Source organism: Jaculus jaculus, chromosome 12 (assembly GCF_020740685.1).
Source record: "Jaculus jaculus isolate mJacJac1 chromosome 12, mJacJac1.mat.Y.cur, whole genome shotgun sequence".
Classification (NCBI taxonomy): Eukaryota; Metazoa; Chordata; class Mammalia; order Rodentia; family Dipodidae; genus Jaculus; species Jaculus jaculus.
Genome location: NC_059113.1, coordinates 37,885,430 through 37,912,395, shown reverse-complemented (window position 1 = coordinate 37,912,395; position 26,966 = coordinate 37,885,430). Strand labels below are relative to the sequence as shown.

The 26,966-nt window shown below is 41.7% G+C and overlaps 1 protein-coding gene across 2 annotated transcripts in view; it reads left to right on the top strand.

Annotated features, from left to right (window-relative positions):
* Dnah9 (dynein axonemal heavy chain 9) overlaps positions 1-26,966 on the top strand; it is a 369,830-nt gene that overhangs the window by 283,022 nt on the left and 59,842 nt on the right. For both annotated transcript variants that reach the window (XM_045131009.1, XM_045131010.1), the window contains 5 exons: positions 1,104-1,308; positions 7,551-7,715; positions 12,829-12,969; positions 19,225-19,395; positions 20,678-20,800. In XM_045131009.1, the coding sequence (XP_044986944.1) occupies positions 1,104-1,308; positions 7,551-7,715; positions 12,829-12,969; positions 19,225-19,395; positions 20,678-20,800 (805 nt within the window). The remainder of the gene's footprint in view (positions 1-1,103; positions 1,309-7,550; positions 7,716-12,828; positions 12,970-19,224; positions 19,396-20,677; positions 20,801-26,966) is intronic.

Here is a 26,966-nt window from a genome sequence, read left to right as displayed (position 1 = left end):
AGTATGCAATCAGAAAACAGCATTGGGGCTGGATGGATGGCCTAGTGGTTAAGGCATTTGTCTGCAAAATCTAAGGACACAGGTTCAATTCCCCAGTACCTACATAAACCAGATGCACAAGGGGAACATGCATCTGGAATTCATTTGCCTTGGCTAGAGGCCCTGGCATGCCCATTCTCTCTCTCTCTCTCTCTCTCTCTCTCTCTCTCAAAGTGGATAAATAAATATTTTAAAAAAAACAGAAAAGGATATTGAAGGAAAGTGTTCAAAAAGCAGATGAACTCGTTAAAATGAACACTTTATCCAAACCAGGCATCTGAGTCCTCAGAATTCAACTCTAACAAGTTGATAAACTTTGGGGACTTTGGGTTCTGGTACATGAGCAGGGTAGGCTTAGCAAATGTGAGGCCGAGAAGTCTGATGTGCAGAGGAAATGAGAGGAAGTAAAAGGGAACAAGCACTGTGGTGAGTTCTAGTTATTGTGCAGGTAAAATTGACTCAGGAGCCACCATGGCCTGTTTTAATAAATTCCTTCCAGTAAGCTCCCACCAGGCCCCGCTTCTCAGACATTCACCATATCCAGACCACCACACTGGAGGTCACGTTTCCAGCACTGAACTGTTAGGGGAAAAATATCTAAGCATAGCGGGAGCCTCACCCAGGCCCCACACTGCTTTCCTAGTCACTGTAGCCCTTACGGTTTTACTTATGTTCACCCATAAAAGTCATTCTCCTGTCAGTCATGAGAAAAGCTACATCACAGCAAGTCTATAACCATCTTTGTGTCAACTGCGAACTTCCTTCACTTTACCGACACCTGCTGAAACATTTTCAGAGTACCCTAATCCACACTACAATGAGACTGGCTCTCCCTAGTGTTTCACAGTGCTAAATCAAACATGGTAGCCCAGAGAGAAACCTCAACCTCCCACCCCTGCTCCCAAAGTTAGAAGGATCTATGGGGTGCGCTAGACATGTAAGAAAAATACAATTGAATTGTCAAGATTGTTGACTATCATCTTGAAAAAAAATCCAAAATTCTGTCTGTGACCAGATCTCAAAGAAGCCACCTCACCTACCTTCACATGAGCCTTATGTTCCAGGTTCATTAAAATCGGAGACAGAGAGTGTGAATATAATCCCAAATTCCGGCTCATCCTTCACACCAAGCTGGCCAATCCTCATTACCAGCCCGAGCTGCAGGCTCAGGCCACCCTGATCAACTTCACTGTGACCAGGGATGGCCTGGAGGACCAGCTGTTGGCCGCTGTGGTCAGCATGGAGAGACCAGACCTGGAGAAGCTGAAGGTGTGTTGGGGTCCTCTGAGGACGGGAGGAAAGAGTGCGCTGTCATGGGAGCTCCCGAGCACCTTGCTCTGGGAGCAAGGTGGGAGCTGCTTTTCTGGAGTCACACAGAGCAGATGCTAAAAGACCCTGGAAGAGTCCCACCCCCATCTAACCACATCTGGTTTGGAGAGGGAGACTGTGGAGAGCTGAAGAATAGGAAGAAGCGAGCCAGTTGGGAAAATGGACTTTGCTGTCACTGAGAATAGGGCCAGTAGGGCCTTGCTCAGGGCTGTGATGTCAGAGGTCACATGTGGTTGAGGCTGACACCCAGAGCTAAGTGGAATCAAATTCTGCAAGGGTAACTAATTAGGGCTGTATCTTGGGTCAGGGGTACAGACAGGGCAGCTTAAACCTCTTTCCTTGCAATTTTGGAGGCTGAAAGCCTGAGGTGACCTTTCCTAGTGCTCACACAACTTCTTGTATGCTGCGGGGGATGGGACTTCTTCCAGATATTTCCTCTAAGTGCACCACCCCATCTGGCAAGGGCTCTCCCCTGTGGAGCTTAATCACCTCCTAAAGTCCCTGTCTCCAGCAAGGTCACATGGCAAGTTAGGGCCTCGACATACAAATTTGAGGGAGCACGTTTCAGTCTATGGCAGGTAGCGTGCTTTCTTTCCCATCTTGAAATATGGTGAGATTCAAGAATATAGGCTTAAAATTACAATGTATGTGAGATTGCGTTCAAGGCTCCCCAGGACTCTGCTGCTGCCATCATTCATTACCAAAGAGACACCCATGAAGCCTAGTTTCATCAAGCAAGTCTATGGTATGGAAGACTCGGCACTGTCTTCCAAGGAAAAGCACCTCCCTGTCTTCAGTGAGCTTCTACCCAGGTGGAGGAGAATGCAAAGTAACACTGTAAACAGAAAAATGGCCCTTCAGCTGCTGTTAAATATTTTCAGAAGTTTAACCAGGTTACAGTATTATAATTATGACTACTTATTTTCCAGGTCTAAAGATAAGGCTTAGGTCCTTGCATAGGCTTGCACATATTAGACAAATGCTAAAACAACACTAGCTACATCTCCAGCCTGTTCAGGGTTTTTGAGACAAAGTAGCACAAGCTGGCCTCAGATCTTTGATCCTCCTGTCTCTGCTTCTTGTGTCCTAGGATTACAGGTTTGTCCCAGTAGGCAGCCTAGGGGCCTAATTTAAGTAGTGGTTGTCAGAATCTATGAGGTCTTAGGATTTAAGCAGCTTCCTAAATGATTGGTAAGCTTCTGGACACAGTGTTCCTAGTGGAGAACAATGAATCCTGGTCCTTGGGCTGCACTGAGATCTGTGCTCTGCAGAAGCAGAACAGAGCCAGGGAAGTTGTGTGGCCAAAGCCTCACAACCAAGGCTGTTCGGTCCTCAGATCCAATGACTGCACACAGGCAAAGAAACTGGAATCACTTGATGTTAACTCCCCAGCTGCACATTAAAAAGTACCAAGTGCTTTAGGACCCTAACAATCAGAAAGGGAAAAGAGGGGAGATCTGCTTGGACTCCAGGAGAAGGCTCCCACAAGGATTTTGCTTGTGTCATCTGACACCAGCAAAGTGATAGGCAGAACCTTCCAGAGAACTAAAGTATGACTCAACCATATATTTGTAAGTTCCACTTAGTGCATTGACTGCATTGACACTGTGCTAAACATAGAGCAGAACTGCTGGGTTTGGGGACTGAGATTAACCTGATATCACTGACAGACATATAAGAAGAATAAATCAGACCATGGTCTCTAATCTAGAGCAGTCATCACTCTGAGTCAGTGGGATTGCATGCAGGACCACTGTATCAGACGGCTTCAGGTTCACTGAGATGAACTTTCAGACCTGATACAGTTATGGAGGAAGGGATATTTATTGAAGTCTACAGATCCAGGATAAGTTCCATAAATGGCAGAAGAAGCTGGCCTGCCTTCACAGGCCCAAGCAGAGAGAGAGAGAAGTGCAAGCCTCAAGGTTAAAAGCCACACAGCACACTTCAGGAAATCCAGCTAGGCACACTTTGCATATCTTTAGATTGAAATCTGAAACCCACCACCACACCTAAAGATCCACCCAGTGGCATTGCCTCCAGCCAGGTGGCTGCAAAATGCAAACTACAAACAATGAAGAACTAAATATATTGGGTGCCATCTATTCAAACTACCACATCCTGCCCCTGGCCCCCAATAGATTTATAACCATTACACATTGTAACTTGTACTCAGTTCAATTTCAAAGGTCCCCACAGTCTTGACCAATTTAAGATATTAAGACCTGTAAAATCAAACAACTTCTAACATATAAAGGCACAGAGTAAACATTTTCAACTGGTATAAGGCATAGCAAGGAGAGACTAAAACAATGGAAACTCAACCACCTTCCACATCAAACTTCTGCAGTTCAAGTTCCATAAAACCAGGGACTGACAGTCTCCAGATTTTCCAATTCCGCCCCTCCACCTGGGCAGAGAAGCAGGGAACACTTCCATCTCAGGCCAACAATGCACTCTATGGTAGCACTTGCATAGTCTTGGTATATCCAAAACATCTTGAGGTCTTCATGCAAACCACAGTCCATCTTCCAAAGGCTTTTTCAGCCTATCAGGGCATCAGGCCCTACCTCATGCCACATCTCAGTGGCAGCTCCTGGAAGCATATGCAATTCATGACCACTCCTCTCATTTTTCATGCTTCTGAAACTAATACCCGGTATGCAGGACACAGCCATATTCTTAATTTACAGATAAAATAAATCATAACTTTGAAAAGCAGGTTCCTTCTCCAGCCAACTCTTTCCAAAAGTGTTTGCATTTCTATGATAGTCTTTCCTCTGGTATCCTTTCCATGGTAAAGCAATTGGACCATCTTCCTTTAAGATTGCTAATGTGGTTATCACATCATAGGAAGGTACTATCATGTTGAAGTCCAGAGTGTGTCTCATCACTTGTCTTTAGAGTATAGAATAGATCTAAAGGAGAATCTCCAGTATTATCATGTGAAAATGCCTCCATTCTCTTTGGTTTTGGTGCATATCTGCTAAGAAATAAATTTTTAAAAATTCACTAACAAATGTTACCAATATTCACAAGGTAATCATAATTTGGGTGCTGCTAAACTTTTATCTAGTATTAGTCAGGCTCATCAATTAGTGTAAGAGAATGCATTCAGTCAAGTATATATTAAAACCTAGAAATATAACTAATACAATGTAGTAGTTTAATGAAGATTGTTTACATTACTTATATACCAGAAAGCCATGGTGGAAACCCATCTGCATCCACAGGAACATACTTTGTTCTTCTGGCTGTAAATAAGTTGGATCAAACTGTCTTATTCACATTTCCAGCTAGGGGAAGGAACTACTAGTATTGAAAGACATAATGGTCAATTCTGTCTATAACTGATGTTTAGGAAAAACACTTTTCACTGTTTTAAACGGTCAAACACTGATTTGTGAGAGACAATATTAACCTAAGCAGTCACTTTACAAGTCAGGTTGAGACTTGGGTTGAGGTTTTATATTCTGAGCACATGTTGTAGTCATTAAAAACAAAAATATGGGAGAACCTTCTAAAAGAACCAGTATTTTAACTTTATAATGTTGGGGACTTCAAAGTAGCAACAGAGGATGCTGAAAATATGTTACTTTTACTTTGGTCAAAATTTTTATGATCCAGTTTCTTAAAATTTTGTATTTTCAGTCTTAGAATTAGGAACATCTATATGGATATATACATAATTATAATTCTGAAATATTCAATAACTAAATTTGTTTTCTGGAAAACATCTAGTTTATTGTATCCAATTTACATATTACATTAATCTGGCAAATGTTCTAAAAACAGTGTTTAAGCTATTTTAGCTTCTTTCCCTCTCCCTCAGGACATAAAAAAAGTGATCTTATATTAGCCATATATAACCTCCTGTGAATTTTGCCTTATTAAACATTGTGCCTTATTTTATTAAATTGTTTTATTGGAATCCAAAAAAAAAAAAAAAGATTGCTAATGTATTTGACAATAGCAGATTCAGTAACCTAAAACCAGTCTCAGTGCCTGTAATTTTAATTTGCTTGAGATTTTTCAGCTTAAAATCTTAAATCTCTCAGTCCAATATCTCTGGCCAAGCACATCAGTCCATTACAAATTTAACCTTGATCAAACTCTCTGGGCCTGGGCAGCAGGATACAGCCAGCCCTTATGCCAGTAGCCCAGTTCCAACAAAGTCCTCTGCAGTCTTTCCTTCCCCTTAGAAAGCTCATAAGCCAAGCCTCGAAGTTCAATGCTATCTGCACTTAGCATTCTCAGACTCCCATGAGAATAGTCCATAAAACTTGGCTTACCACTCCAGAAGACATCTTCAGTTGCAAGCACCAAGTCCATGCCTATTCCTCCAAAACATATGTTCCAAAGGATCAACATCCACATGGTCAGGTTCATCTCACCCCACTCCTGGTACCAAATTCTGTAGCAGACAGCTTCAGGTTCGCTGAGATAAACTTCCAGACCAGACACAGTTATGGAGGAAGGGATATTTATTGAAGCCTATAGATCCAGGGGAAGTTCCATAATGGTAGAAGAAGCTGGCCTGCCTTCACAGGCCCAAGGAGAGAGAGAGAGAGAGAGAGAGGGAGGGAGAGGGAGAGGGAGAGGGAGGGAGGGAGAAGTACAAGCTTATAAAGGTTAAAAGCCACACAGCACACTTCAGGAACTCCAGCTAGGCACACTTTGCATATCTTCAGATTGAAATCTGAAACCCACCACCAAACCTAAAGATCCACCCAGTGACACTGCCTCCAGCCAGGTGGCTGCAGAATGCAAACTACAAACAATAAAGAACTGAATATATTGGGAGCTATTTATTCAAACCACCACAACCACTCTCCAAGATCAGGATGTTCAAGTCCTTGTGTAAAGCACACACATATCCTACCATAGGCGGTATCATTTTCTTTTCACATTTTTTATTCTTTGACAGTTTTTTTTAAAAAATATTTATTTATTTATTTACTTATTTATTTATTTGTAAGAGAGAGAAAGAGGAAGATAGAGAAAGAAAAAGAGTGGGCACGCCAGGACTTCCAACCACTGCAAATAAACTCCAGGTACATGTGCCACCTTGTGCATCTGGTTTATGTGGGCCCTGGAGAATTGAACCTGGGAATTTTGGCTTTGCAGGCAAGTGCCTTAACCACTAAGCAATCTCCCCAGCCCCAGTTTTATACATGGATATGGTATATTGTGATCATAGTCATCTCCCATTACTTTTCTTTTCTCCCTCCCATTGAACCCCTTCTTCCAAAGTAGTAATGTATCTACTTTAACAACTTGTTTTTGATGAGCCACTGAGTTTAATAAAGGTCATTTGCATGGACTGAGGAGAACATTTATTTCCTGGAGTATGGAGCACTTACTAATGGCTACATCACTGAAGAAAATGCCTTCCCCTTCCCCAGCAACCATCAACCATCAATAACTCCTCAGAGAGGGATGGGGGCTTCATGAATTCCTCCACCATCCATGATAGAATATTGATGGACCCATTCAGGTAACTTCAGGTACCTGTGCTAACTGTACAGGTAAATACACAGCTGCTGTGAGCTCATGAATATAACAGCCACATCCTATCTGGAAGACAGCATTACACAGGAATCCTTCGCCATCCTCTGGCTCTGATATTCTTTCTGCCCTCTCTTCTGTGATGTTCCCGGAGCCTTGGGAGGTGTGATATGGATGTCTCATTTTGAAATGAGCCACTTATTCTCAGTACTTGGACAAGTTTTAGTCTCCCCGGTAATCAGTGCCCACTAAAAAAAGAAGTTTCTCTGACCAGTGCTAAGAGCATCATACAACTACCTTCCACCCACTTTAACTCATCAGCTCATCTCTAGATTACTTGCAATGTCTATTTAAATGTAAATGTTGTATATTTTTAGACTGTGTTGTTCAGGAAACAATGGTAACAGGAGTCTGTACATGTTCAATTCAGGTGCACTTTTCACAGTATTTTCAGTTGTTTGTGCCTGCAGATGTGGAATCTGGCTCCAGAGGACAGCATCCAGCTGCAGCTGGCAGTCCACTGCCCTGCTTATGGTCTCATAACTCTCCTCTTTTCCTTCTCTTTACCCTCTCTGAGGGGAGGACGCTGGTCCTGTGAATATTCTTTGATTCAGAGCTGTCCTGGAGTACCGTGATCTGCCTTCTCCACCTGACTTCTTCCCTGATGTTTGCAGTCAGATCTCACGAAGCAGCAGAATGGATTCAAAATCACACTCAAAACATTGGAAGACAACCTGCTCTCTCGCCTCTCCTCAGCCTCTGGGAACTTCCTGGGAGACACAGCACTGGTGGAGAGCCTAGAAATCACCAAGCAGACTGCTGCAGAGGTGGAGGAAAAGGTACTATGCTCTGGAATTGGAGGAAAATGGACCCTCACTCTAGAGGTGGAGGAAAAGCTACCCTCGCTCTGGCCAGTGCAGGCAGGGCCAAGGCGGGTCCTCTCTTGGCTTCCATTTCCCCTGCTATCTGTGCCTGAGTCTGCATTTCAGTCTTTCTACGTTTCTTCTAGAAAGTTCATCCAGGACGATTCCCAAGGTGACCACTGGCCACCTTGGGTTACAGTGTGCCCACTTTCTGGAAAAATAAAAATGCTTTTGGTCAGCTACATAGTCCTCTGATAAGGACTTTCATTTGCATGAATTGAGAGCCTCAGACAGTTAGTTTGTGGAATTGCCTTGAAGCTCCCAGGAATCACACTGCTGTGTGTGTTGGCTAGGGTGGCCAGAGAAGCCCAGGGTGCTGACAAAAACTCTCAGTCTGATTTTAGGGAGAAAATGTCAGTGACTTGCCAGAAACTGAGCTGACAACAGCTCTACCATTCTGGGAAACAAGTATAGTACAAGCTTCCTTTCTTTCTTCATTCCTTCCTTCTTTCTTTCCTTCACATTTGTGATATTTAGAAGGCTTCTTCTATTCCCCCTTGTGGACTAGAAGATAACTTGATGAGGAAGGAACCCAACTCCTCGGGCTTTCTACACACACCACCAAACCTTCACAAGACTTCTCTGATCAGACTGGCTTGGACAAGGAGACGGCACATGTTTAGCAATGTCTAGGAGCAATATGCTTATTTCCAGTTTGCTGGGATTTCTCCAAATAGGAAAGACATTGTTCCAAGTAGGGACACAATACCAAAACTAAAAAGTGGGCTGGAGGTGTAGCTCAGTAGGAGAGCACTTGCCTCACACACATGAAACTCCCATCACCACCAAAAGAGAGCCTGGAAATCACCAAGCAGACTGCTGCAGAGATGGCAGAAAAGCATACACTTTCTGCCAGAAAGAAAGAAAAGAACAAGTGAAAAGCACTGACGAGCAAGGCAGATAAGCCAGGTCTCATCCACCCTGAGATACATGGTGCCCCCCTTAGGTGTGGTGATGGTTCTGAAAAGAGATGTCTAGCAGTTCAGCAGCAGCTATGTGTCTACCAAGATGGACTTCCAGTCCTCTGTGGCTTCTCCATCTGCAGGGAGGCATGCAAGCTTGTGACGTAATTAGGGTATAAAGTCCATCTCTGGGACAGAGGACCCTGGAATCAGCCATTCTTCCTCTTCCTTGCTGCTCTGTCCTTTCTTTACAACCAGTGAACACTTACTGACTACTCCAGCCTGCCACATGCCATGTGGAACTTTGTGAATTTTGTTCCCCTTTGAGGGAATTTTTTTTTTCTTTCTCATTTATCCAATAGATCCTAATTTGTAGGCCACTATATTCTAAATTCCTTGACAGAAGTTGGGGATATAACAACAAAAAAAAAAAAAAAAAAAAAAAAACCATGCAAGGACTGTGAAGGAGAATGAGCAGTTGAGGAAAGGATCTGAATTCACAGGAATGGGAGGAAATTTTTAATGCAGTGAGGTTCATGGAAAAGTTTACTTCAGGTCACAGATGGAAAGCTTATCTTTGGGAAAAAAAAATGGAGTCAGTTTCCAATGTCATAAGTGTAAGAAGCAAACATGGTTCAGGCATCCATGTAGGCAACTGGGATAGGGAAGCAAATAATTAAGAGAAAGGAGGTAGAAATAAAGTAGTCCATTCCTGATGATGTCTACATAGCAGTGTATTGCTGCACAACAGGGGAGTCCTAAGAAGAGGCTCACTTTGAGAACATCTTGGAATACTTACATAAACACTAACTCAGTTATGATAACATGAACACAGATGTTGCTAGGCAATATCATTGTATGTGACTCCATTATATATGTGATCTGTCCTTGACACAGGACCACACTTTGGGAATGTAGGAGTCATGCTCATCTCCTGGGAATAAGGGAATGATGACGAGGTATGAGGTTTGGAGACAGGTAAAAACTTGCAATAGTAGTGAACCACAGGAACAAAAGTTGACTAGAGGTATAACAACCCTAAGACTATGAATCTGTAATGACCCTGATGACTGATTCTGAACAATGATGTGACTTTTGTCCTTTCTGCATCGACTACCTTATCATTACAGGGACAAGATATGCAACCAGAAACCGTTTAAGGAAGGAAAGGGTTTATTTCAGCTCACAGTTACAGAGGATTGGGTCCACCATGGTAGGGAAAGCATGGGAGGAGCAGGAAAGCAGGGTCATATTGTCACATCTCTAAGGAGAAAGAACAATAAGAAGGGTCAGGCTGTGCCATCCTAATGGTCTGCCTCCTAAAGATTCCACAGCCTCCCAGAACAGCAGTACCAATGGGGATTAAGTGTTCAAACACATGAGTAAATGGAGGACATATTACATTCAAACCAAAATACCTTGACCTTAATCAACTTGTATTTATTAGCACTATTGACATAACAGTAGTTAAATTTTAAATTTTTCTGTTTTAAGTCATGTTTCTCATTAATTACCATTCACATATTCTGAAACATTTTCATTTCTATGAGCTGCGATCCTTTGTATAATTCTACTTAGTTTGAAGTACACCAAATTGCTATACAATGTAATTACCTTATTGGTTATAGTAAGCCAACACTATTTCCTCCTTAACTAGTCTCCCAGCAACCCTTCCCCTACCTGCCTGGTGTCCAGTGATTACTCTTCCCCTCCACTGTGATAACATTCAGTTTCTAAGCTTCCTTAAATGAGTGAAAACATAGAGTATCTCTCTTGCTGGCCTGGCTTCTTTCAATTAGCATGTTTCCCTCCAGTTTCACCGCTTGGATAGAAATGACAGAATTTTATTCTTTCTTTTGGCTGAATAATATTCTATTGTGTATATCTCCCATTTTTCCTCATTCATTCATGTTTCACTGGACACCTTTATTGATTCCATAACTTAGCTGCTATGAATTGTGAATAGTGTTGCAATACACATTGGAATGCAACTATCAAAATGATATATGGATTTTATTTCCTTTGTAAGTATATCCAGTGGTATACCATACAGTAGTTCCTGTTTTAGGGGGAGGTGATGTTTGTTTTTTTCAAGGTAGATTCTCACTGCAGCCCAGGCTGACCTGGAACTCACTCTGTAACCTCAGGCTGCCCTCAAATTCACAACCTTCTTCTACCTTAGCCTCCTGAGTCCTGGAATTAAAGGCATGCACCACTATGCCCAGCATATATTTAGGTTTTTTGACTGTTTTTTACAATAGCTATAGTAATTTGCATGCATGCCAATAGTAATACATAAGACTTCCCTTTCTCTATATTACTTCCAGAATTTTTTGTTTTTTTAATAAGTGACATTCTAAAATTTGAATATTTTTTCTCTTACCAATCTTTCTTTATCCTTCTTCTCATCCTTTGCTTGTTTGAAATCTGCTCACTCTATTTTATTGTAACCTTGTTTTGTTTATATATAAAATGTGCTGCATTTTAAATATGCTATTGAAGTTTAAAATTCAACAATACATCTAGCTTCTCCCAAAACAATTTAAACACCTTAATATATTTTCATTCTGACCATCCCTTCCCATCTTCTGTCATTATTTCATAATAATTCTTGAGGATGGTTGTTGCTGTGAAGGAACTTTGTCCTTTGTGATTGCTTTCAATAGTATTTTCTTGTCAACTTTCTTGTCAATGTTCTGAAATATCACTAGATACTGAAGATAGAGTGTTGCTTATCATCTTTAAAAGTGATATACATCTTCCAGATAAGGCCTCTAATATTTTGTTGATACTAGAAAGTTCTTAATTATTATAGCTTCATATGTTGACTCCTCTTCATTTTCTTTATTCTCTTGTTTCAGTCAGGTGTATTCAGTTTTTTCATCCTACCTGTTGGCTCATGTGAACTTTCACATGATTTCCATCTTTGTTTTTTTCGAAGCTACATTTGTAACAACTTCCTCAAATATTCTTTCCAGTTTCTTTATTCTCTTTTCAGCTCCAGTCTACTATTTGTGTGTGTGTGTGTGTGTGTGTGTGTGTGTGTGTGTGTGTGTAGCTTGTGTGGTGTGGTGGGTGTGTGTGTGAGTGTGTGGCACATACATATGTATATGAAGGTACACATGCCCCACCTGCAAGGGTGCAGAAGCCAGGAATGGACATCAGGTGTTCTCCTCTATCCCTTTTCCAACTTATCTCCTCAAGACAGTGACTCATTGAACTTGGAGCTCATGCCAGTTTTCAGCCAGTGAGCCCCAGCAATCCCCCTGCCTCTTCCTCCCTCAGCACTGGGGTGCAGGTGTGTGACCATACATAGCTTTTAACATGGGTGCTAGGGGTCAAACTCAGGTCCTCATGCTTATGCTGCAAGCATAAGCCATTCTTCTTGGCCCCTCTAAATTCCTATTTAACCTACAATTTTTCACTTAAATAACTGTATTTCTATTTTAATAAGTTTTAGTTATTAACTTTTCAGATAGACCTTGTCCTTTTAGAATACCCTTTTCTTAAGCTTTTTATGTATTTTCTATTTTTAAACATAATTAATGGTTAGATTTAGGTTAACCATGTTCAGTTCTTGAGATGTTAATCTGGGGTTCATTTGAGGGTAAGAAGGGATGGATGTTTGTTTGTTTATTTGTTTATTTTAGAATTTATCTCCATATTTGAGAAAAGGTCTCACTCTGTGGCCCAGGCTTGTCTTCGAACTTGTGATCCTCCTGCCTCAACCTCTCACATGCTACATAGAAGTCTGTGAATCTTCCCCTCTGGTAAGACTTCCTCCTGCAGTTTACAATAGTTTGCTCTGGGAACATGCACAGTGCTCATGGGTTTTTCCTGTGGGACTCTGAAGTTCCCAGTAGTTGTTTCTGCTTTGGAATCTAAAAGCAGAGGAAGTTGAAATTGGCATTTAGTGACATGTTCTTATAGACGTCTATATTCCTGATACTTAGGTCTCCCCTCACTATACTCTGTCATAAGAACTTTCCTGAAAATGAGACACTCCACTGAAAGAGATTTTGGTTGTGACTTAACTATTTAGATGTATGTATTCACACAGAGAGCCTGACTTGCTTCTCTGGAAGCCCTGGTTGGTTTGAACAAAGAGCCGCTATCTATGTGTCCAGGTCCAGGAGGCCAAGGTGACAGAAGTAAAAATCAACGAGGCCCGGGAGTACTATCGGCCAGCAGCTGCCAGAGCCTCTCTGCTCTACTTCATCATGAACGACCTCAGCAGGATCCACCCGATGTACCAGTTCTCTCTCAAGGTGATGTTCTCCTGAGGTCTTTCCGTAGGGTAATAAAGCAGTATAACACTGCCAATGCAGTGCTCCCCGGGAGCTTACCTATGTGCTCCAACAGCTGTGGAAGGTCTTCAAGGTCAAGGCCAGAAAACCTGCTGCATTGGCTTCAAACCTTTGTTTGGGGCCTACATAACTCACCATAACAAGAGAATGCTGCTGCAAATCTTAGCATCATTCTTACTTATCAGATCCAATATGGTGGCTACTATGCATACTGGATGATATAAAGAATGCCAGAGGAATATAAGAAATGTAGGAAGTGAGGGCTTGGGGGGTGCTCAATGGGTAACATGCTTGCCATGCAAGCATGAGGACACAAGTTTGGATCTCCAGCTCTCACATAAAAGCCAGGTGTGCTGGTATGTACCTGGGGAGGTGGAGACAGGAGGATCCCTAGGTATTACTGGCCAGCTACTCTAGCTGAGTAGATGAGCTCCAGGTTCAAGGAGAGATCCTATCTCAAGAAATAAGGCAGAGGGCAATTGAGGAAGACATTCAGTGATGACCTCTAGCCTCCACACCCGTGTGTGTCCATATACATGTGCATCCACACACCTATGAACCTGGATATACATGCATACATACAGAAAAAAAGAAATGTAAGAAGTAATTCTTGTCCCCAAGGATCTTAAAATGCAGTGGCAATGATCCAATATGTTCATTGTTTGTATTGATGAAAGGCCGACTCTAGCAATTATAGCAGGCCAACTTTAAATTACTTTTATTATCCTAATATTCCCAAACCTCCTACTTTATGGTTGTTGAAATGTTCCTAAAACCAAAGTTGTTAGCAAATTATAAGTGCTGACTAAACTTACCTTACTAATGAAAAATAAAGACCTATAAGTTTTAAGTGAAACTCTGAAAGTACATCTTATCCCCTTGTGCATTCATCAAAGGACCATAATTAAAGAGGCATAAAGAAGTGATGATGTAGGGCTGTGGAGATGGTTCAGCGGATAAGAGCACTTGCTGCACAAGCATAAAGTTTGACCTTAGTTTAACCCCCATGACCTACATAAAAAGCTAGGCATGGCAGCGTACACACATGTAACTCCAACACTGAGAGGGGTGGAGACATGAGTGTCACTCGGTCTCACTGGTTAACCAGTCTAACAACAAAACAAGAAAAAAGAAAACAGGGATGGAAAGATTGCTTAGCAGTTAAGATGCATGCTTGCAAAGCCTGACAGCCTGGGTTCAATTCCCTAGTACCCATGTAAAGCCAGATGGACAAAGTGGCATATGCATCTGGAATTTGTTTACAGCAGCAGGAGGACTGGGCAAGCCCATCTTCTCTCCCTCTCTCTTTCTCTCTCTCTTTCTCCTTCTTTTTCTCCTTATAAATAAATAAGACAACTAGCTCTAGGTTCAGTTAAAGATCCTGTTTCAGGAAAATAAGGCAGAAGACAATAAAGAAGACCATATGATGTCCTCCTCTGGCCTCCACATGCATGTGCATGCACAGAGCTCACACATCTGCTCATATGTTTGCTTATACCCTCCTACACACCACACACCACACACACATACCACACACATGAAGTGATGAAGCATTTCTGGACAACTTCATTGGTTTGAACCAACAAGCAGAAAGGACGTGCAGACATTCCAACAGAGAAGGGAGGCACATGCACACAGGCACAGAAATGTCATGTACATGCATAAACACACACAGCACAAACCTCAGTTTAACGAAATATACCCAGCTAAATCAACAAGTGTCATTAAGGTGTGGAGTTGGTGATAAGCAACTGAGAAATTCTCAGGCCTTCACTACCTGAGCCTCATGTAGTTGGACCCAGCATATCTCTATTTCCCTGTAACCTACAGACTCTGTAGATTGGATGAACTGCATTTATAATACTTTGTGGCTTAAGAATGGATTTACAAACTTATGTTCAGATCATAGGAGCATGTGAAAGAATTATATTAAAAATCCAGTATAAGCAGTGTGGGGTAGTGTATGCCTTTAATCCCAGCACTTGGAGGCAGAGGTAGGATGATCACTATGAGTTCAAGGCCAGCCTGAGACTCCATAGTGAATTCCAGGCCAGTGTGGGTTACAGTGAGACCCTACCTTGACAAAAAGAAAAGAAAAATCCCCCATAAAAATAAGTATACGCTAACTACAATATCACCTCCCTAGTTCATAGTATTTGAAATTCACTGTAAGTATCTATCAGAAAGAAAACAAGAAATGAGATGAAACCCATGAAGATGCAAGTACAGAAATGTGTTCTAAGTTGTTTTACAGCAATTGCATCACACACCTGAATCCCAACACTCAGGAAACTGAGGCAGGAGGACCACAGGGTCAAGGCCAATCTAGGTTACATAGGGAGACCTTGTTCCAGAAAAACAAAAAGGAAGAGGCACATTTTAGGTTCTCATGCTGTTAGTAAGAATGGCCAAAAAACAGCTAACTGTTCATTAGCCAACTTGATAGTTGAAAACAAATTTGAATGCCTAATGATAAGTTTTAAACAGATTTAAATGCTTAATGAAAGGTCCTCAGAAATACCAAAACAACAATGCATTTACATGTAACTAAGAGTCAGAGGGAGGTGTGGGAGAGGGGGTGGAAAAGGAAAAATGAGAGGGAAGTAGAAGGGAGGAGAGGAGAGGACTGGCCACTGGAGGTTTCACAATATCAACTTTTGCATGAGGCTGGATTTTACAGCTCTCATTTCTGATGGAGAAAAAAGGGATATACCAAGCTAGACCAGTGCGCCAGGGGCTACATGCCCCAGCCTTCAAAGTGTGTTGAACAACACTATATTAAAATGTGTGTATTTGCTTTAATCAAGCAAAAAAAAAGAAAGAAAGAAAGAAAGAAAGAAAGAAAGAAAGAAAGAAAGAAAGAAAGAAAGAAAAAAAAAGCCTCTTCAAAATCCAAGTTTTGAATGAGCTTGCAAGTTTATAATGTGGTTAAGATAGACCTTAGGCAATTTCAAAGGAACTTTTCTTGAAGACTCAGCCAAAAGCAGGGAGAGAGCTATCACAACACATGCAAGGTGCCATGGAACCATGCATGAGAGGACAGCATGCTGGGGTCTCCTGCAGCCTGATGGGACACAGTCAGTGCTGCTGCCAAGACATGTGGCTGGAGGAAGAGCCTTTTCCAGGGAGGCTGAGAGGGGCCATCAGCTAAGCAGAAGCCAACAGAGGGCAGATCACAGGCCGCTGGCGAAAGGCCTGAGGTCTTGTTGACCTGTTCTCTTTGAGCCATCTCTTTGGTTACCAGCATTTCAAAGTAAGGATAATTGCACTGGGGATGTAACTCAATAGTAGAGCACTTGCCTACCTTGTGCAATAACCTGGGTTCAATTCCTAGCACTCAAAGAACTAATTATAATATAAGGAGGATTCATGTATGTGTGTATGTATGTGTATGTATATATACATATTTATATACATACATATATATGTGTGTATATATATATATGGCATGCTTTATTCCTACCACGCAGAAGTCAATGGAAAAAAAATATATATATATGTATATAGATATAGATATATATGAATTAGGAAGATTGGAAGCAATGACTTCACGTTCCACATGGTATGAACTGGTTGAAGCAAAGCTTCTTCTACTCCGGAGGACCTCTGTGTGCCCGTGCCCTCTGTGCTGTGCCAGTCCCTGTCCCTCCCTCTTTGGTCCTATACATCAGGCTCCTGAAGGCACTTAGTTTTGAGACCCTTCCATGAGCATCCCTCATACCTCCCCTGACCTCTCTCAGGCATTAACAGGACATGGTCATTCATTCAACAAGTGTTTTCAGGGCTGTTGAGATATGCAGCCCTGGCCTATATCATGGAAAATATAAGAAAGTGAGTGCAGTCCAGCCTCTACCTAAAGAGAGCCCGTGCCATCTTCCTGGGGATAAGAGGATGTTTTGAAATACAAACATGTTAGGCAATGGAGATGGACCCTAAAAATGACACAAAAGCTGATGAGGATCTTCGTGGATAGCCTGAGTCAGTGACTAGAACATTTGAGCAGAAGAGACCTTCTGGGAGAAGCTGTGACTGCAAGGACCAGGCTCACCACCAGAGCCATTCACAAACCAGAAAAGAGAGGAACAGGGAGGTTCTTTCAAGATGGAAAAGAAAGAAAGACCCCCCCCCCCAGATGAGCTGTATGTAAAGATGGTGTTCGATGTACCCCAGGATTGTATTTTCTTTTGCTCTTCTCCTGAACTACGAATCACTTTTCTTAAATTCAGTGACTAGAGGTCCTTTCCCATCATTTTGGCAGAATTTTAGACAGAAGATACTTCCTCTGTGCACCTGCTGTATGGGTACAGGACTCTCACATTGTTCCCTGTGATCCTGGGGACATTATCAACCTCTAATGAGCTGTTATTCATCCAAAATCTACCAGGAGAGGGTAACCCCTCATAGTAAATTAGGTTGGATATAGGCAGAAGATCTTGCTGAGATCATCAAAAGTGAGTGAAGAAGAAAGGCTCCATAGGCTCATTAACAAGAAACACCATGGAACTGTGAAAAGGCAAGAAAAATCAGCATCACTTACCCACTCTGTAAATGAGGGAACACTGAGACTCAAGCCTTATATGGCCTCAACTGAGGATCAAATACTTGAACTTATAAGGAATTATGTTTTTCTTCTTTTTTAAAAAAGGTATTTATTTGCACATGCATGTGAATGTGTATGCATCAGGGCTTCTTGCTGCTGCAGACAAACACCAGATGTTTGTGCCACTTTTTGCATCTGACTTACATGGGTGGCTAGGGAACTGAAGCTGGGCCAACAGGATTTGTGAGCAATCACTTTTAACCACTGAGCCATCTTCCCAGCTCCTTTTTTACCTTTCTGAATCTAAAAAAGGAAAATAAAGAAAAGACTGGAACTCTGAATAGCCAATATTTTTCAAATCTACTTATATTGTTGCTTTTTGGTTTTTTTTGTTTTGTTTTGTTTTGTTTGTTTGTTTGCCTTGTTCTATCCATATCACATTCAAGAGGAAGCATTTCATTATTTTAATATTTATTTAGTTAGTTATTTACAAGCTGAGAGAAAAAGAGAAAGAATGAGCATGCCAGGGCATCTAGCTGCTGCAAACAAATGCATATACCACTTTGTGCATCTGGCTTTACATGGGTACTGGGGAATTGAACCTAGGTCATTTGGCTTTGCAGGCAAGTGCCTTAACAACTGAGCCATCTCTCCAGCCCCAAGAGGTAGTATTTAAAATATTTATTTTTATGAGTAATCATTGTGTTTAAAACAATACACCATTGACTTGTATGATTTTTATTCCATACCAGTGTTCATGGTGTATACTTCACAGGAGGATCTCAAAGCATGCTTTATTCCTACCACGCAGAAGTCAATGGAAAGGAGGATGCTTATGAGAATCCATCAAATAACTGGAAGCTAACAGAAAACCAACTCACTAAGAGTCAGATCATTCCACAAAGGAAAAATTATCAAATAAAATCATCTCATGGTTATGTACAAGGGCCTGTTTTAAAAAATAAATTTGTACAGACACCATTGCTACTCCCCAATAATTTCATCATGTACTGGAGAGCATCATTATCTTAGATGGGCACTGCTGGTCATGTCAACTTTGTATCCAGATAGTTACCCAATGAAAGCTTATGGGATTTAGGTACTGTGGTTATAACACATTTAGTTTCTACCGATCAAAGCTGCAAATGTACCTATATTAGGCCATTTACTAATAACAACACTACAGAGTAGGTAACATTTCAGACTAGGTAAGTTATGAAGAATTTCATTTTGGCTCATAGTTCTGGGTCCAAGGTCAAAAGGTTATATCTCCTAATGGTCTGCTTGCTGGTAGAGACCTGAAGTGATAGAAGAGATTTAGGAAGAGACAGGAAGCATACCCATGTGTCTTGATCTCTCTTATAAAGCTTCCAGGATTCAGTCATGGAAGTCACATGCAGATTTTATCTAATTCCAGTTATTTCTCAAAGATCCCACCTTTAAATACCATGGTCAGGGTAGTTTCCACACTTATAATAACTTAGAATGAGGATTAGACCACAGCCTGAGTTTTGGAAGGGACAAGCTAAGAGCTGATAAAATGTCTTCTTGTTACCATTGTCTCTTCATTGCAAGATTTCTGGGAAGAAATTTCTATGGGTAGGCTTGAAAACCATAACATCCTTCATAGCGAAGAGACATGTGTAAACTGCCAATATGTCATCTTCTGTCCCCAGGCCTTCAGCATTGTTTTCCAGAAGGCTGTGGAGAGGGCTGCTCCCAGTGAAAACCTCAAGGAACGAGTGACCAATCTGATAGACAGCATTACCTTCTCAGTGTATCAGTATACCACTCGTGGACTCTTTGAGTGTGATAAGCTGACCTACCTTGCCCAGCTCACCTTTCAGGTAAAAGTGAATTGAAACAGTTTACAGAACACAAGTAATGTCTCGTGTCCATTCAGCCAACATTAAGAAAGTTCTCTGCACGAGACCTGCAGAATATTGCTCCTCCATAAACATGCTGTAATTGGTGGGGGAGGGGGAAATAATGACATCAGACTAGAAGAGGGACAAGTTGGGAAGAAGAGAGTTCAGTGGAGGGGAGGAGAAGGGAAGGGGAGAAAAAGAAGGGTCATGGGAGTGGGTTATGTAGCTTAGTTTCCAACAGCTTTGATTTTCAAGGGTTTGAAAAGTCAGGAACTTCCTATGTCACCGCATCTTTGAGAAAAAGCCTTGATCTTCCATTTACTCTTAACACCAAAAAAAAAAAAAAAAAAAAGCAAAAAATATCAACTTCCCTTGAATTTATCTTCATTGTCACTTAGAAATTTTATTTTCAATATATAAGTAGATAGCATAGGCTACATGATCACAAAAGACCCTTCCAATTCTAGAAATCAGATATTCCGTCATCCTCTTAGGCTGACTCTCTTTGCATGTCCCAGCACGTGGTTTCAGGGTGAGTGCTAGTATGTCTTTGTGCCACATGCCCTCTGCATTCCCTGTTGCAGCCCAGATGACAGCTTGGCCTTCAAAAAACAACCTGGGCCCCACTTCTCACTATGAGTCATATCCCTATCCAAATCAAAGATTTTCCTTCCCTGCACACACCTCTCTAAGTCTCCTTCCAAGTCTCTGCAACTTCAGTCTCCCTTCCCTGGAAAAATCTCCCTTCTTGTCCAAATAGTCTCATTTCTTAATTGCTCTGAGATCCAACTCACAGCTACTTAGAGAAACCTTAGTTGAATTAATCCCTTCCTTTCCCTGCTTGCTGGACACTCCTCTTTTCTGCAGCCCTTGCACATTATTGATTCATATATGCATGCTTACTTTGCATATATTCATATGTCACTTTGAAACTTTCCCCCAATCATATCATTTGCATGTGTCATCTGTTCAGTTACATTGCAGGCACATACTTCATGGCACTTATGATTGATACATAATAAGCACTGCTAACGATTGAAAATCATCATCCACCATGTGGATTTAAGTCACTCTGATATGTGTGCTTTAAAAAAAGGATGCAGACAGAAGAAATTTGCGTGAATATAGACTTTCACTCCACCTTGTTTAAACAACCAAAACTGATGGGCAAGCTCTAGGGTTTGAGGCAGCAATAACTACACAGAGGGACAAGTCCTGTGATCTCTAGGACCCTGTGTACTATCATGTTTCCACATTCCAGATTCTCCTCATGAACCAGGAAGTCGATGCAGCAGAGCTGGATTTTCTGCTCCGATTGCCAGTAGAGTCAGGTACCCCCAGCCCGGTGGAGTTTCTCTCCCATCAGGCCTGGGGAATCATCAAGGTCAGTACTGGACACTAGGAAAATGTCAAGTTCTCTTAGAGTTTTATTGTGACACGTGTCTGTGCAACATCAGTGGGGCTCTCTTTTGGAGTTTTCAAGTATGGAGCTGCATGGAGCACAGGCAAATCCCCTTTCTTTCACGCCACAGAAAGCTCACTCTACCCAAGCCCGAAGAGAAGAAGCAGAGGCATTCTGTTGTGAGAAGCCTCTGCCTTTAGGGTGGGGATAATCTAAAGTTCCCATGAGCTTTCTAGAGCCAGCTCATCCACCTTTCACCCTCCAGAATCATAGGTCCTCGGTGAGTCCCTAGGCTGATGTGACAGTGCTGCCACATCATTGCCAGAAAACAGGTGCTAGGCCTCTGCTCTCCATGTCAATCTGAGCTGAACACTCACGTCTTGCTTCAGTCTCATATCCATCTCAGCAATTGATATTATTTGTTTCCATTTAACCTAGAGTGGAACTGAGGCTCCACTACTTATACGTACCAAATCTGGGACATAAATCTGTATAGTGCAGCTTAGCTCAGCTAGGATGCTGTGAGTGTTGAAAGGATCACAAACTAGAAAGTCCTTTCAGTAGGGACTACATCTGCATTCAGAGAAGCTGGAAAGAAATTAGGACTGAGTGAATCCCAGCTCCAGAGAATTCAGGCCCACACTCTATGTGGACAGCTTTCCAGCCATACCTGAGTGGGCACCCTTGAAATAGCATCAGTAAAGATGAGCCTTGTGTATGATCCTTCATGTTTGTTCTTCCATTTTACAAATGCTTCATACCAAAAACTGTATGTATCTAAAGTATGTAATTGGCTTTGTCTCTCCTTATATTTCTTAACCTTTTTATGTTAAGGTAATTATGCACTCACAGGTTAATTCTCAGATATAACAACCAGGTATCCCTGCCCCAGGGTCCTATCATGCTAACATCTTTCAATGCTATAGTACAGTAACCAATTCAGAAAACTGACATTTAGATGGTGTACCAGTCTTCCTCTGTTTTCACTAGTATGTTTTCTACATGTTCGTGTGTGTGTGTGTGTGTGAACGTTTTGTAAATATATGGTTTGAGTTTCTAGAATCCTCTGTTATTTCTCAGTATATTATTCCCCTTCTTATTTGCCAGACTGGGAACATGTAGATTCAAGTAATCGCCACTATGATCAAATTTCCAAAAGTCCCATCTTTACAAAGATTTCTAATATTGGCCTTTTGTGTTTATAACAACCTTCTCCCTCCCCAAATCCTTAGTTCCAAGCAACCACTGACCTGTGAGCCATTGTGTAGTGCTTGTCATCACAAGAATGTTAGATGGATGGAAACATACAGTACTTCATCATTAAAAATTTTGCCTGTTCACTCAAATTAATTCCCTTGACATCTTTCCAGGCTAACTTAATTTATGACAAGCCCAGGATGCAATCATTTATATGCATGCAAACCCCATCCAAAGAGTCCTCTTAGGAAATTCCATGCTAATTACACTAACACCATTGCTCAATATGCTTTCCTAACTACTTTTCAGATAGTCTGTAGCTGTTCTCTTATCTCTCAGGACTGTAACCAAATCAGTGGCCATCAAACATTTTCTCTCAAGGACCACATAGTAAATATTTAAACAACTATTCTAGCATTCCAAATTAACATACAGCATGAAAATGAATGGACATAGCTCAGTTCCCATAAAAGTTTACTTAGAAAAACAGGGGGTGGGGTCAGATTGGGCCTACAAGCTATAGTTTGCTGACCCCTGGTCTAAATAATAAATAAAGGTGAAATTTGTTTTTTAATTTAATTTTATACAACATTCTGGGCCCAGTCTAGTGAATGATATGAGAAATAATATGTTGCGGAGGAAAAGCAAAGGATTCCATTCATAATGGTCCCCAGTTACTGGGGAATAGCACAGTGGTAGTGCTTTTATCTAGCTTGTGCAAGGTCCTAGGTTCATTCCCCAGCATTAGGGGAAAAATAAACTCAAAAGTAGAAAACATGTTTGGCTCATAGTTTCAGTCCATGACAATCTGGTCACACTACTTTTATTGTTGTTTTTGTATTTCCTTTTGTTTTTATTTATTAATTATGGAATTTTCATACATATTATTTTGACATAGCATCTTAGTATGTAGCCCATGCAGGCCTTAAGCACATGATCCTCCTATTCAGCCTCTTGAGTGCAACCACTTCTACCAGCCTTATTGCTTTTGGCCCTATGTAAGGTAATATTCCAAGGTAGAGCATGTGATTGAGGAAATATGCTCACCTCTAAGCATCCAGGAAACAATGAGGCAGAGAGGAAGGAGCCAGGGTACCACTGACCACTTCAAGGGCAAGCCATCCATGATCTAATATCCTTGCACTGGGCCCCACCTGCTAAAATTCCCACCTTGTCCCAGTAGCCCCACAGGCTGGCAAACAACCCTAAAGGATATGAGTCTTTGGGGGGCATGTTTTTGTACTAAATCTTTGAAACTTGGTGTGCAATATTTTTACACATATACTTCATCTCAACTCAGATGTTAATTTTTCATCCAAAATATTTGTACTTAGATTTTTAAAAGTTACTGATGAAAAGGTTGATTCATATACCCAAATTGTCCCAAACATCATTCAAAGTTTTCAGATTATTAAATTGAGATTCCCTTTCTACACTTAAAATGTAAAATCATTCAAATTAAATAGACTTGAAAAGTTAAGTCCGTTAGCCAGGCAAGTAGCATGTACATGTAGTGTTAGCCCCTTGGGAGGCTGAGGTGGGAAATCTCTTGAGTTCAGGAAGTCAAGGCTAACCTGGAAAATAGTAAAGACCTCTTGCCTAAGGAAAAAAAAAAATCAGTCCTTCCTTCTGTCACACTAACCACATTTCACGTGATCAGTAGTCTCCCATGGCCAGTGACCATCTTGTTGAACAAAATGGCTTGAAAATCCTGACTCAGGGTCTGATGCCATTTTCAAAAACATGATCTGAAAACTCTTCTGAATGAAGCCATCGTACAGAACCAGAGCAACGATGGATATGGCTAGTAAACACAGGATCTGGAGTCAGACATACAAGATTCATGTGTGTGTATGTGTGTCCCCTCTGGGAGGTTATCCAGTTCCTCTGAGTTTTTGTTATCTGCAAAATGGCCATTTTAGCCCCTTTATCACAGAGCTATGCCAGGCCCAGAGTAAGGATCCTTGCCCTGGGCCCAACCTACTAAGGTGTCCTTCTACCATTTTAGAAGCTATATGTCTGAAGTGAAGGTTTAAACAGAGCTATGCTCCCTCCGAATTCTCTGGGCAGGACATGTCCTTGCTTCTACCTTGGTTAGGGGCCCTGTCAATCCAGTCTCATTCTTCAATTTGAAGGCCTTCAAATGGCTGTCTCCCCTCTGTATGTCCCTGTGTGTTCTTCTAAGGGTACTAGTCATATGGGATTAAGGCCCAAGCTAGTGATGTCATTTTAAATTGATTGCATCTACAAAGACCCTATTTCCAAGAAAAATAAAATTCAAAGGGGCAAAAGATTAGGTCTTCAAGAGATGCAATCTATCCCATAATAATTCTGATGAATTGCCCAGCTATAAGAGGCTTACAGGCTGCAGTTGATAGAGATGCACCTGATGAAATTTGTCCACAAAAAGTAAAACTTTCAGCAACTTTGAGCTGCCTGGTTGGGAAAAAAAAAATCCAGTTGCCCTTCTCTACATCGGCCCACAAAACCCCCCATCGCAGTGGTGAAGAAGAAAATGTAATTCGCAGCTTCCGTCTTACACAGGTCGGCTCAGGCTATTGTCCAGTTCTGCTCCCGCCCTCCTTTCACAGAACTCATTGTTAATGGCTTTGTGTTGCCTTGCTTAACTCTGCTTTTCTGTTTTGTCCTGTGGGCTGAATTCACCTGGCTGTTCAAAGGCTTTTGCAAATGAGCAGACTCTCTCGCTGTATGAGTTTGTTATGTGGTGCCACAAATCCAGCTCCATCAAACGGCACAGCCAGGATGTGAGCAGGTGAAACGCAAAGCCATGTGGTACACCTCACAGAAGCCTTTGATAAATGCTTTTAAAGTGTTTGCTTGAATTTTGGCCTAAAGAAACAAAATAAGTATAATTGAATAGGACATGATAAAAAAAAGTTTTAAAGATTCTATCTAATGAGAAAGGTTGATTGACTTGCTTCCTTCTGCAGAAGAACTAATAAGAGGTAATGAATGACATTTCTGTGATAAAATCCCGCTTTTATTGTTATCTTTTGTCAGGATTCTTTCAGTCACATCAAGTGCTGAACTTTCAGGTAATGGGTATGTTCTGGTCTTCATTAGAAAATCTCATCTATGATGAATTTCTTTGTTAGCCTTTGAAAGGGCCCCTAGCTGCCACTCTGGTTGCCAATTTAGCTCAGTTGTATTTTGCTGCACAGTCCAAAGTAATTAGGTTAATTAGTCATTTCCATTTAGCTTATTAGAAGGCTAGAAATCCATTTCCCTCATTTGGGAGATTAAATGTTGCAATTGTGTTCAATGCAGAGCTTTAAGAATGTGGCTTCAGACCCAAACCTGGCAGCTGGGTGTGCTGATCACAGAGTAATTTGCTCCATTTTGAGGAGACCCCAGAGAGGGTAATAGGACTGCAGAAGGGTTAATGGTGGTGCAAGCTGGGAAGAGGGGTGAGTGGCTGCTTGGAAGAAGATGAAAGTTGGTTCCTCAGCACAGAGAGGAATAATGACAGCAGCTACAACTTTCCTCAACCCAGCAGGAGCCCTGCTTCTGGAGGTGCACATGTCAAACTTCATATTAACTGAGCACTTCCTAAGTGCTCGCCGAGCCTGAGGAAGTTCTTGCCCACAGGGGACTCACAATCTTGTGGGAGTAACTGACAAGTAAGCCAGCAATCGGAATGCAATAGCTATCAAGCCCCCAAGGAAGGACAGTGGGGGTGTCATACTCTTCAAAGCACTGTGCCTGCACAGTGGAGATGTGGCAAGTAATCAGTGGCCTCATTTTATGCATGAACGAACCAAAGCCCATGAATGTTTAAGAGCAAGTCCTGTGGATCATAAATAAGAGTATTAGGACCAGAACTCTGTCTCCCTGTGCCTCCTCACACCGCCCTACACCACTTGTCATGAATGAAGGTAGTCCCTATTCTATGTGCTTGGGAAAGACTTGGGAAGCAATAGTCAGGTGGGAAAGGAGAGCAGATGCACCCCAGGTCAAGCATATGTGCCCTTGTGCAGACTTAGCTTGTCTTGTCCCTAGTAAGGCTTATCTAATGCCATCACACTTCTCTCTGTCCCACCCCACCCACTAGGCTCTGGATCTTTTTGGTCCTTCTCATAAAGTACTTTTCCAGTCTCTCTGTCTCGTGTCTCCCTAACTGAATTCTATGTGTCTCCCAACCTCTCCCACATCTCCTTTCTCCTTCACTTAGGACCATAAACTCCTTAAGGCAGATGCCTTATTTTTTATTCATTATTGTATATCCCTGACATGTAGTAGACATTTGACAAGTACTGAAAGACTGAACAGATGGGTGTATTCAAAAGCAGAAATTTGTTGGGCTCCTTAAAATTGTACTAGGTGCTTAGCCCCACAGTTTAATATTGGAGAAGACAAACATACAGGCAGAGCTGAGTAATGCTGGAAAGTCTGGAAAGCACTAAGTGCTTTAATTGAGTGATGTTGACGTTGTAACCCACATTTGCTTTTTATCACTCTAATGAAGCACCTAACAGGATGACTTCAGGGGAAGAGGATTTATTTTGGCTCATGGTTTCAGAGGGCTCAGTCCATCACGGTGGGAGAGCAGTGAGAACAGTTCAGTGCACAGCGTGGTCAGCTAGGAAGCAAGACACTGAGTTTCCAGGGGTAGTATATTCCTAAGGACCCACCCCCAGTGAGCTACTTCCTCCAGCTATGCCTCCCTTCTCAACTTTCCACAACCTTCCGTAATAGCACCATAAGCTGGGGACTAAACATTCCAATCATGAGTCAGACTAAAACCAGGATACTCATCCAATCAAAGTGTGGTTCCACTGTCAAGACTGATGATAGTGTATACATATCAAAGCCATATGATAAATTTACTGCTCTCATATGAAGGCTTTCTGGGAAAAGCCAGGGAGCTGACAAGCAGTCTGGAAATGTCCTGAGAGCCAGGAAAGGAGACTGCCTTAGGATGCTAATGGTA